At 56.3% G+C, this 12,376-nt stretch overlaps 1 protein-coding gene across 6 annotated transcripts in view; it reads left to right on the forward strand.

Moving 5' to 3' along the window:
- The window catches only part of NTNG2 (netrin G2), a 72,343-nt gene that overhangs the window by 18,973 nt on the left and 40,994 nt on the right, over positions 1–12,376 (forward strand). For all 6 annotated transcript variants that reach the window (XM_070799493.1, XM_070799488.1, XM_070799487.1 and 3 more), the window contains one exon: positions 10,745–11,388. In XM_070799493.1, coding sequence (XP_070655594.1) covers positions 10,745–11,388 — 644 coding nt within the window. The remainder of the gene's footprint in view (positions 1–10,744; positions 11,389–12,376) is intronic.

Raw genomic sequence — 12,376 nt, forward strand, 5'->3', positions numbered from 1 at the left:
TACAGACTTTTGGCTCCGTCCGGGCCCCCCACCACTGGAGTGGTCCGCAGCTGAGCCAGTCAGTGGACTCGCCTGGGGGCTCTTAACATCCCCGCAACCTGCTGGACTGCAGCCCCACCACCTACCCCAGAGTCTCTGGGATGGGCTTGGGCTAAGGATTTATTCAAGCTTCCCAGGTGGTCCCAGGATACAGCCAAGTTTGAGAACCAAATTTCAGTCTTGCCCAGGACCACACTGGTTCCCTTCCAGCTATAAGCATCTTGTCTTTCAATCTTAAGCATCTTTTTTCACTTTTTATTTTTTTAATTTAAAGGCCAGAGCGGGAGAGAGGTTGCTCTCAGGATTTTTCCTTACATCCAAGCCTTGGGCACCCCGTCCTTGCTCCGGCTTCCTGGGACTTGAAGGGTGCTGGCTCCTGCCTTGTCCTGTGTCCCCAGGTTCTTCCCCTTTCTTTCTGGAAGGAGGCTGCCCAGCCAGGATCAGGGCTTTCCCTGCAGCTGCTAAATGTCAAGAATGCATGCTGGCTCCAGGCCTCCCCTTTGGCCTTATCTCCAGCTCCCCACCAGGCTCCTGGTCCAACCCAGCTCATTAACCCCTCTCTCCCCACGGCTCCTGCATTTTCACTGATCCTGCTACACAGGGCGTCCTCCTCACCGCCCGGGCGGGTCTCCCTCCTCCCGTCCATGTCCAGTCCGCCCATCCTTCTGGACCTGTCCTTCTGAAAGCTCACCTCCTCCAGAAGCCTTCCTGACCCTCCCAGCCAGTTCCTCTCCGGGTTTGTCATCTGTGCCATACTCTGGAGGTCACAACACAGTGGTCAGTGCTCCCACAAGGGGGACTTCCCTGGTCGTCCAGTGGCTAAAACTCAGGGCTCCCAATGCAGGGAGCCTGGGTTTGATCCCTGGTCAGGGAACTAGATCCCGCATGCCACAACGAAAGATCCCACCTGCTGCAAGGAAGATCGAAGGTCCCACATGCTGTGACTAAGACCCCTTGCAGCCTCACAAATAAATAAATATTTTAAAATGCTTCCATAACGGGTAAAAGTGCCCAGGTTACTGCAGATATGACTTGGAGTCAGTGCCTGACCTCCGGGGGCCTCAGTCCCCTCGCCCATAAAGCAGGGGTGATGATGACAGCTGGGCTGACATCACTGTTCACGGGCCCTTCTTTGGATCAGCTGTACCAGGCATCCCAACCTGGCCAGGCATCTGAGTCACCGCAGCAGGTTTTAATTGGTTGGTTGGTAGGTTGGTTCACTTTCAATCTGGAGCAGAATTTCCGGTCTTAGGGCCCAGAAATATTCTTATCCCCCTCCTCTTCCCAAGGATTTTGACGGACAGCCAGTTCTGATGACTGCTTCTTCAGGGCCATCTTGCACACAGAGGACATTAGAGATAGTTGTTGAATAAGTAAAGGAGTAAATGAATGAAACCTTACCGGCTCAGCCTTGCCACTCCCATTCCCACCAAGGGCTTCATCCATAGCGCAATACATTTGTCCAGGCATGCCAGGGGGTGAGGCAAACCCAGCCACTTCTTTCTCTTTCCTCTACCTGGCCACTTCTTGACTTCTCAGAGACCAAAAAGAAGAAATCTAGAAAGTCTTGACTTGTGGCTCTTGTGGCTCTTGGTTCAGGCAGGTTCCATCCGTCTGGGTGCTGTGTCTACGCCTGACACCACCTTCCCAACGCGAAGGACCTGGAGAGGCAACCCAGGGAGGGGGAGTCACTCTGCAAACCTTAGTTAAGCATCTTGCACGTGACAGGCCCCGGCCTGCCTTCACAGAGCACATGGTGGGGAGGGCCCGTACCGTAATTAACCAAACAAGTCGCTAAGGAAAACTGACGAGATGCCCGTCTCGGGGAAGGGCATGGTGGGGGCCAGGGCGTTGTTGGAGGAAGGGAGGGGTGGCAGACACCTGCAGAGGAGGGGAGGGGAGGAGCTTGGGACAGAGGGATGCAGGTGGGCCAGGCTGAGCTGGTAAGGTTCAAGAAAGGAAGGGGAAACTTGAGGATCCAAAATAAAGTGGGAAGTTGGCCTCAATAAGATCATAAAATGAGCTGTTAGAGTTTTACTTGTGTTTTAATTTTCTAAATTTGTTTGTTTAGGCTGTGCTGGGTCTCTGTTGCTGAACGGGCTCTTTAGTTTGGGGACGTGACGGCTGCTCTCTAGTCGTGGCGTGCAGGCTTCTAATTGCGGGGGCTTCGCTTGTTGCGGAGCACCGGCTCTAGGGCGCTCGGGCTTCAGCAGTTGTGGCACACGGGCTTAGTTGCTCCCCGGCATGTGGGATCCTCCTGGACCGGGGATCGAACCCGTGTTCCCTGCATTGGCGGGCAGATTCTGAACCACTGGACCACCAGGGAAGTCCTGTATATGTTTTGCAGACAAAGACATCCGTGGCACAAAGTTCATTTCATCTTCCCTAAACCAAGGGCCGACTCCACACCAGGGAAGCAGGAGGTAGCACAGCGGGCTCTCGACAGTCTATTATTTTCAAGCTTCTAACCCCAGTTCTGCCCTTTTCTCAGCAAAGTGATGTTGAATAGGTTTTCTAACCTATCGGTGCCTCTGTTTCTCCCTTTTGAAAATAATTATGAGACTAGAGGAAAGGAAGTTTCACCCGAAGAATCTTGGTCTCCATGCCTGGACCAGCTTGGGTTTGGAATTTATGGAGAGAGTGCTCTGGGGTGTCGCAGGAGCTGAAACTGGGGGGAGGAGGAGGTGTTTCTCCAGACCGAGTGGGGGCGGGGAGGCCAAGGGGGTGGCAGGGCAGGGGATGGACAGGGCAAAGGTTAGGGGCCGGGGCTGCCAGGCTCAGTGAACATTCAACCTCAACCCGCTTGGACCCTCCCGGGCTCCCCTGTTTCAGTGTCCCCACCATTCCTGGGCCTCCTTTGGGCCCCGTGGCTCTTCAGCAGGAAAGCCAGGGGCAGCTTGCAGAGAGCCGGAGAGGGGCTCTGCAAGGCCCCGGGGTCTGGGGAGGGCAGCTCCCCTGGGCGTCCCAGCCTGGCCCCTCGGAGGGGGCCACCCTGCCCCCCATCCCCACCTGGCACTGACTCCTCCAGGCCACTTTTTTTTCCCCCTCCGTGATAAAATATTCATGTCAGCAGAGCAGGCCCTCTTTGGGAAGGCTGCCGGTGTCTAGCTTCTGCTTTGCACAAGCTTTTAAAGAGCAGGACGCTTTTCCCTCGCTCTAAGCATTTTCTAAGTCCTGAATCAATAATGCACTTCACCCAGCTTCTCTGAATGCAGCTTTTCTGCCTCTCTGCACCCTCCCACCCTCCCCCCACCCCATCCCTGCTTTTTCCCTCTTTCTTTTGTCGTTCCCTCTCCCCTGATGTACTTTTTATTTACATTTTTAAAACAGCGTTCAACAAAAGCGTTGGGCTGTTTGGGTGGCGAGAGCCTCGGATGGGGAGTGGGGGTGGGCTGGCAGGACGGAGGGAGGCCCGGGCAGCTGCCAGGCGGGCGGCTCCTTGGACGAACAGGTGGAGTCTGTGCGCGTGGGGAGGAGGCGGGGAGGAGCGGCTGAGCCGCCCGCTGGCCCTGGTGGGAAAGCATTTGCGCTCCTAGCGTGGGGGAGGAGGAAGGCCTGGGCTAATCTGCCTCTCAGTCTCCTTTCTCTAATCAATTAGAAACTGTTTACTGCATAACCAGAGAAAACGAGGAGAAATGCGTAGAAGACAGGGGGGCTGGAGCGAAGGAAATATGCAGAGTGCGAGTCAAAATATATCGCCCAACTTTCTAAGGAGCCAGCAGTCCAGATTGGCCTATCTGCTTTTTATAGTAATGAGTTCCCTGTCGTGAGGGGTATGCAAATGAGGAGGTGCCATCCCTCCTCTGAGAGAGATGCCCACGTGGATCTGGTCAGTCATGCGGTACCCAGTGAGGCGCTGGGATGCAGTAGGTGACTGCGGGGGGTCCACAGGGATCACCCCAGGCACTCCAGCTGGAATAGAGTTTCCCACCCCAAGCGTTCCTAGAAATCTGGCCGTGGGAAGAATCTACATATGCCCAGGACCAAGTGAAGTCTATCTTTTTTTTAAGGAATACAATTTTGAGTTCCTGGAGAGATTAACCCTTGTCTAGCCAGGGCAGCACCTTGGCAAGACCCCACCCAACCCCCTCTGGCTATTCGGCTGATGGATGGTCGTTCTGGGTCAGTCGTGGTGGGAAGGAGTGTTTGGCACTGCATCCTTGCCCCGCTCAGGGACAGCTTGTCCACCAGGACGGCCTGATGTCTCAGGTCATCAGGAAGGCTTGCTAGCTGGGTCTGCTGGGGAGGGGAGGAGGATTGAGAGACCAGGTTCCTGCCAGGCTGCTCAAACAGCACCTGGGCTGGTCGCTTCGCACTCCCCTCGGTAACCACGCCCTCCTCCCTGGGTGAGGTCTGCTCTGAGCGTGCTGCAGCAGTGGGATCTAGGAAGGGCAGGTTGAATAACTACTCAACCGATACCATCCTTAGAGCCAACTGTCAAGGATCCTCACTGAGTTTGGGAATATTTATCAAATCAGTGCTGGGGGCGGGAGTGGCAAGGGTGAGCCAGACCTGGCCCCTGCATCCCAGAGTCTAGTCTCAATCACAGAAGGTTCTGGAAGGAGGTAAATGAGGGCAGGGTTAAAGTGAAAGGGGGCCAGGAGCAGAGTGGAGGGCTCATCTCTGCAGAACTGAGATGCCTTTCCTTGGTTACGGCCAGGCCTGGCCGGGCTCAGGAGGTGCCCTGTGACTCTGGGTCCGAGGTGGACCTTGGACCAGGAGATGCCCACCATGGCTGGCCTGGGATCAGGGTCTGGGCTGGGGATGAGGTGTCACTGTGACTTCTGGAGACTCACTGCCAGGATGGATGAGCCCCAGGAAGATGCCTTCCTCTGCCTGAGTGACAGCCAGGCTGGGAAGAAATGGCACCAATGAGAAACAAAACCTGAAACCTCAAGAGGAGCCTCCCTGGCCAGCTGCCGCTCCGGCCCTGAAATAACACGGTCAGTTTCCGCTGATTCACGAGGAGGGAGGGGTGACCTTGCTGCTGTCCAGGGCTTATTGCTCAGAAAAGGAAACCAAAAAGGGGATGGGAGAGAAGCCTGGAGGATGAGGTGGGGGGGGGAGTTCGAGGCGGAACTGGGATCAATGAAACCACAGAAGGAGAAGCGGGGTGGGGGTTTGGGGGCAGGCGAGTTAGGAGCCGAGGGAGGGAGAAGAGAATTAGAGACCTCAGGGCAGCTAGAATTAGAACCGGCTCCCAACAGAATCTCCGTTTCCGATTTGTTAATAATTTATCCCCGCTGCAACTTTTCTTACCAATAAATAGGAAATAATTTGTTAAGGAGAATTCCCCTGGCACCCTGGCTTTGTCCCTGGGATGAGGGAGTGGGGGGTGCCTCCGCGTCCTTCCTCCCCGCTGAGGAACTTGGGGCTGGGGAGGTCAGAGTCAGAGCTCGGTCGTTTCGTGAACAGGGAAACCGAGGCACAGACAGGGCCAGGCCCCACCCAAGGTCACAGGCGGGGCTCGGGATCCCAACTCCATGACCCCAGGGGTCAGCGCCCAGGCCCCAGAGAGTTTACCCCCAAAGTTCTAGAAGCATCATCCAAGGAGGAGGGTGGGACGAGCTCCACCGTGGGTTGGCTCCCCTCCGCTTTGGCTCCTGCCTGTTCTGTGCTGCTCTGACTCCCCTAAGCATCCCTCCCGGGACCTCCATGCTCCGTGTCCTTGCCCCAGCCCCCCTGGCCCCGGGGTCTCCCTGGCAGCTCCCCCTCCCCGCCCAAATCCAGCCTCCCACCCAGAGATGCCCCAGCCCCAGCTGAGGTTGATGGGCTGAGGATGAGATTTCAGCCGGCAACTCTGGCAGACAGGTTCAAAAAAAAAATCCGTCAGCTGCTAAACTGTTCCCTGGGGCCGCCCACACGCCCCGGTGGCACCCGAGTCCCAGGGGAGAGGCGCAGGCCTGGGGCACCAGCGGCTTTTCCTTTTGGGGGAGGGATATGCTTCCTGACTTGTCTCTGAGCCCGACACCCTGGCTTCCTGTCCCACCTTGGCCACTGCGGAGCTCTGTGACCTTGAGACGTGGCTCAGTCCCCTTCCTTTGCGAAAGGACCCCGTTGTCCAGGATAAAGCACACGCAGGGCTTAGTGTGGCCGTGGCTTGCCCTTGGACACGCTCCCTACACCTGCTGCCCATGAGCCCTGGCCACACGAAGTGCTCGCCACATGGTACCGGTATAATCCTCAGGGCCACTCTTGAAGTCAGCATTCTCAGCCTCACTGGACTTCCCTTCACTGGACAGAGCTTCCCTGAGTCCCCAGGGAGTGCCAAGGTCTGGGCTGTGGTGGGGGTCGAGGTGGGGAGGCCACTGAGGCTCACGGCAGTGGAGTGACTCCCATAAAGTGGCCAGTGAGAGGCCAGGCCGCTGTAACTCGTCCTCCCAGCTACCCAGGGCAAAGCCCTTCCTGCCCCACCACTGCTTTGCAAAGACCCAAACCAGCTTTGGCAGCATCCAGCAACGGTGTGATTTAGTCCCAACACGTTGGATGGGAAGACCAGTCTGCATGAAGCTGTTTATTCCTCCTCCTAAGACTTGGTTACAGTTCCAGTGACGGCCCGTCCCTGGGCTCCTTGGGCGCCCAAGTAGCCAGACATCCTCCAAGCAGGTCCCCTCCATTCCTGCTATCCTAAGAGTCAGCTTTCCCACTTCATGGAATTTCTTGCTGGTAGCTTATCTCTGCTGTTTACAACCTCACCTCTGACTCCAGCTGCACCCTTTGTGCAAAAAAAAATATCACAGAAGCAAAAGCATTAAGAGATAGTTGCAAAGTCTCTTCATTGAAAAGCCTGGTATGAGATGTTACTCTGTAGCGTGGTTGGTCCAGGAGACTCGTGCTCAGTGTCTGTCAGGAAGTTGGTCTCCACCCGGTTCTCATCTGGTGCTGGTGTCCAGGCTGGCTACCCTCCCCTCGCCCTTCATCTCTCTCGCTGCCCCACCATGCAGGTGACTTGCCTTCGTGTGTCTGTAGCGACGGACGAGCCCGGTTTCCCCAGGATTTTCTCGCTAAGATGCTTGCAGGGTCCAGAGATGACGGGTGATGCTGGGGCCGGCAGCTACTCGGTTTCTCGTCTGGGAAACGGAGGTGACCTACCTCCTGGGGTGCGGGGAGGATGCGGCCAGCTTGCCTGTGGAGGGCCCAGACCACTCTGGCCCCTGGTGGGTACACGGTGACTGTCGCAATCCTCACACGCTTTCGAGCCCGCAGTCCCCACTGTGTCCACATCGTGTGCGAGCTTCCCGGCTTCCCCAGGAAGGGTAGGGGAAGGTTGCTGAGAAAGCCCTCAACCTCGTGTACATGAAGCTACTGTTTAATAATAACTGCTACCATTTGGGGACTTTTTCTAGGCATTGCATACAGATTATCTCACATGATATGGGATGAGTCTCAAAGGATTGAGCTGAGACTGAGCCCAAGGCTTTCAGACCCTAAAACCAACTGTCTGACCCCAGAACAGGGGTTCCTAACGGGGGAGATGGGGCTCCATGAGTCCCCTGAGTAGAAAATGTGGTGTGTTACACTTTTCTATAACAAATCCCAAGGCCTTCAGTCAGGGGTAAGATTTGTGTGTGTGTGTGTGTACGTGGAGATACTCATGAGATGTCTAAAGAAACAATGACTACTACATTTGATAATTTCAAAGGATGGCTCCAGTGTTACCCTGAAAAGTTAAGGGTGTGCCCCAAACATCGCTGGCTCTTTCTCCCTGGTATTAGGCCAGTTTATCTTGATGGTTTGTTTCATCATTAGTTAATCTGATCTCATAGAGCTGAGTGGAAATGTGCAGACTTAGGAGGCTGGCAAGAGCTAGCCCTCCAGCCGGCCCCTCCCTCACACACAGAGCCGTCAGCCATCAGACGCCGCAATGCTCAGGGTCGGGGGCTTGGGCTTGCCTCCCAGGCTTGCTCCTCAGAATCCTCCCTGGTGCAGAACAGGAGGAAAAGGAGAGCGTGAGCTTAGGAAAGACCATGGGCCACGAAGCCGCCTTCAGCAGGAGGCACCCCCGTTCCCTAAATGGTTAAATGGAATTCCGAGACCTTGGGGTGGGAGGGCAGTGGGAGAAAGAAGGGAGACAGGAGAGGGAATTGTGCTGGCGATGGCTTGGGATTTATTTATTGTACTCGCTCTTGATTAAGCCCGCTCCGCAGCAGGCGCGGGGCTGGTAAATACACAGGCTGATGCATTGGTTTCTGACCATCTGCTTCCCGGGGCCGGGGGGCAGGGGGCCGGCGGGCCCGGCAGGTTGGGGCAGCTTAGTGCCCGCAGCCAGGTTGGAGCCCCCGTCCCTTGGCAGAGCCGGCCATGTCCATCTTCCTGATGACAGACAGGCTGGAGCAGTCTTCAGTGGGGACCCCGGGAGGAGGGGAGGGGAGGGAGGGGAGGCAGGGGGTGGAGAAGGGGAGCAGTGAGGTGTGGTTGATTGACAGCAGCTGGAGGTCGACAGGAATACTCTCAACATTCACTATGAGATCTATTACTATTAATCTAATTATCTTCTATTAATAACTAATTAATAGGGTGACAATAATAACTATCCCTTGGGCTTCCCTTGTGGCTCAGCTGGTAAAGAATCCGCCTGCAATGTGGGAGACCTGGGTTTGATCCCTGGGTTGGGAAGATCCCCTGGAGAAGGGAAAGGCCACCCACTCCAGTGTTCTGGCCTGGAGAATTCCATGGACTGTATAGTCCATGAGGTCGCAAAGAGCCGGATATGACTAGCGACTTTCACTTCACACTGGTGAGTGTTTACTGAGGTCCAGGCCCCATACGGACGCTTCACCACACTGGCCCAGATAAACACACTAACAACCCCGCAATGAGGGAACTAAGTTCAAAGATGAATCAGACAAGGCGGGCTTCCTGGAGAAGGGACATCGGGGATGATTCTCTAAAACCCCAGAAGAGGGAAAGTGGCTACAGGTATAAAACTCCTGGACTGACCGGGTGGAGTGGACAGGGCACCCCAGGAGACCAGGACAGAGCTATTTTGGTGGAGCCTGCCTCAGCAAACCCCAGGGCCAGCCTGCCCACCGAGGATCCCGGCGGGGACTGGGATCTGGCCCTCCACTAACGGCTTCAAAGCTGATGGCCTGAGGTCGCCGCAGTGATGCAGGCTCAGCCCCTCAGGAGACGAGGCGCCCACACCCCCGGGAGCCGAATGCCTCATTTTAGAGTGTGAGGCTTTAACTCAGATTCAAGCCGCTTTGTTTCTGAGCAAACCAGGGACCTGAAATATTCATCAAAAGAGGCTGCAATTGGTCTGGGGCGCGTGGAGTTCTTAGTGACAGTTTTTCCTTTTAATGAATAGACTTTACTTTTTAGAACAGTCTGAGGTTTACTGAAATGGAGCAGGCAGTCCAGAGAGCTCCGAAGACCCGTTTCCCCACACAAGTCCCCCATTATTAACAGCTCACGTTGGCGTGGCGCCTTTGTTAACCAGACGTGTTGTGATTAACCCAAGTCCACACCGACAGTAAGGCCCACTCTTGGTGGTGTACATTCTGCGGGTTTGGACAGGCGGATCATTTCTCCACCATGACAGGATTGTACTAGAGGGTTTCGCTGCCCTAAAAATCCCCTGGGCTTCCCCATTCATCTCTCCCACCCCGGGCAACCACTGTGTTAGATTTTCAGGCCTCCGGGTGAGTTCACATGGTGGACCAGACCTGGGAGGGTGGGTCCGAACTACCGAGGAGGGGAGCCCCAGCTGGAGGCAGCTGGGCCTGGGAGTGGGCTGCCAGCTTTCGGAAGTGGGGGGGTGGGGAGGAGAGGAAGCATGCAGGAGCTGTGCCCCGCCTTTCCCAGCCAGTGTCCTCCCTACTGGGCCCACCAGGCATGTGCCAGGGACCCGGAAAGGACCTGCTGCCAGATGCACCTCCTTGAGAGGGCCCGGTCAACACCTGGCGTGCCCAGGCTGTGGGTGAAGGGGACAGGGATGCTCTGGGGACAGCTCCTGTGACAGACAGACCCCTGTTCCTCCTCGCAGGGTCTTGGGGCCAGGGCTACCACCTTCCCGAGCCCGGGTGGCTCCGTCTGGGGCACGGAGCTAACACTCCCACACCATGCGCCTCGGAGGTGAGACACTAAACAGGAGAGAGATGAGACACTGTGCCCGGCTCCCGGAGACTCTGACTTCTTCCACTGCCCTCCTGTGGCTACTGATTGTGTTGTTCGAAGGGTCGGGAAGGCGTCTCTGTGTAGGAGGCAATTCAAGAGTTGAGAGTGTGAGCAGGAATTTGGAGGCAAACAGAGGGTGGAAGGGCACGTGGAGGACAGGGAACACCATCTGCAAAGGCTCAGAGGCAGAGACACGGGAGGCTTGGAGGATAGGAGTGCTCAGGTCGGAGGCCAGGAATGGCGGCCCAGGGTATGGAGGGAGGAGGTCAGGGCATTGCAGGAAAGAGAGGGCTTTATCCTCCAGGCCGTGGGGAGCCACAGACAGTCCTGGAGCAGTGACTAGCTCCCGCCTTTCTTGCTTGTCTGTGCTTAGAGTAGGAACAGATGTGTTTTCTGGGAAAGCCCTAGAGCTGCGTGTGTTTTAGGGATTTCGGAAAAGAGAGGCTTCCTGGTGCCCAGACCCTGGAGCACAGGCTCTGAGACCTCTGGGCACCGGGGCAGGGGCCGGGCTGGGCCAGGGCTCCCAGTCCCCACCCACCCAGAGGAGCCAGCGCCCACTCTGGTCTTCCCTCCCAACCCCAACTTGCAGGAGAACCCCTACCTGTGCAGCAACGAGTGTGACGCCTCCAACCCAGACCTGGCCCACCCGCCACGGCTCATGTTCGACAGGGAGGACGAGGGCCTGGCCACCTACTGGCAGAGCGTCACGTGGAGCCGCTACCCCAGCCCGCTGGAGGCCAACATCACCCTCTCGTGGAACAAGAGCGTGGAGCTGACGGACGACGTGGTTGTCACCTTCGAGTACGGCCGGCCCACCGTCATGGTCCTGGAGAAGTCGCTGGACAACGGGCGGACGTGGCAGCCCTACCAGTTCTACGCGGAGGACTGCATGGAGGCCTTCGGCATGCCCGCGCGGCGGGCGCGCGACCTGTCGGCGTCGGGCGCGCACCGCGTGCTGTGCACCGAGGAGTACTCGCGCTGGGCCGGCTCCAAGAAGGAGAAGCACGTGCGCTTCGAGGTGCGGGACCGCTTCGCCATCTTCGCCGGCCCCGACCTGCGCAACATGGACAACCTGTACACGCGGCTGGAGAGCGCCAAGGGCCTCAAGGAGTTCTTCACCCTCACCGACCTGCGCATGAGGCTGCTGCGGCCGGCGCTGGGCGGCACCTACGTGCAGCGGGAGAACCTCTACAAGTACTTCTACGCCATCTCCAACATCGAGGTCACCGGCAGGTAAGGCCCCGGGGGCGACCTGGTTCCTGGGATATTACCTCATAACCTGGAATGTTACGTGATACCTAGGATGTTACCTGGTTTCTGGGATGTTGTCTGGTTCCTGAGACATTACCTGATTCCCAGGATGTTACCTGCTTCCCGGAACATTATCTTGTTCCTAAGATATTACCTGGTTCCTGGGACATTATCTTATGCCCAAGATGTTACCTGGTTTCTGGGATGTTATCTGACACCTAGGATGTTACCTAGTACCCAGGATATTACCTGTTTCCTAAGACATTACCTGGTACCCAGGATATTACTTGATTCCTGGGATGTTATCTTATGCCCAGGATGTTACCTGGTTTCTGGGGTGTTACCTGTTTCCTGGAATGTTTCCTGGTACCTGGGACATTACTTGGCACCTGGAATGTTTACCTGGTGTTACATCAAAGGGGCTGCGTGTATTTTTCCATAGAGGGAGATGAATGGTGGAAGCTAAATGCCCTCCATATAGCCCATGCTACCTCTGGCCACAGGACTGGGAAGTCGGGAGAGAACGGGCAGAGCTGGGCCCAGCTGGTGGGACTCGGGGTGAAGCCTGGTGCTCGGGAGGTACGGTGTAACCGTCCACCAACTCAGTGAGGGGCACTTCACTGTGTCTGGGGGGACCATGAGATCACCTTCAGGCTCTGTGATTTGCTAGAAGAACTCACTGAACTTGGCAAAGCTGTTATATTCCCAACTGCTGTTTGTTACAATTAAAGGACATAGATAAAAATCGGCAGTGGAGAAGGGGGCACAGGGCAGGATCTGAGAGACAACACTGCAAGCTTCCGGCCATCCTGTCCCAGGGCAGCTGTGCAGACAGTGCTTGATTCTCCCAGCAACAAAGCGTGACAACACATAGGGAGTAACCCAGCTAGGGGAGCTTGCCCGAGCCTGGATTTCCAGGTTTTTATTGGGAATTGATTGCATAGGCATGGCTGACTGGCCATATGATTGA

The sequence above is a fragment of the Bos indicus genome, chromosome 11 (assembly GCF_029378745.1).
Source record: "Bos indicus isolate NIAB-ARS_2022 breed Sahiwal x Tharparkar chromosome 11, NIAB-ARS_B.indTharparkar_mat_pri_1.0, whole genome shotgun sequence".
Classification (NCBI taxonomy): Eukaryota; Metazoa; Chordata; class Mammalia; order Artiodactyla; family Bovidae; genus Bos; species Bos indicus.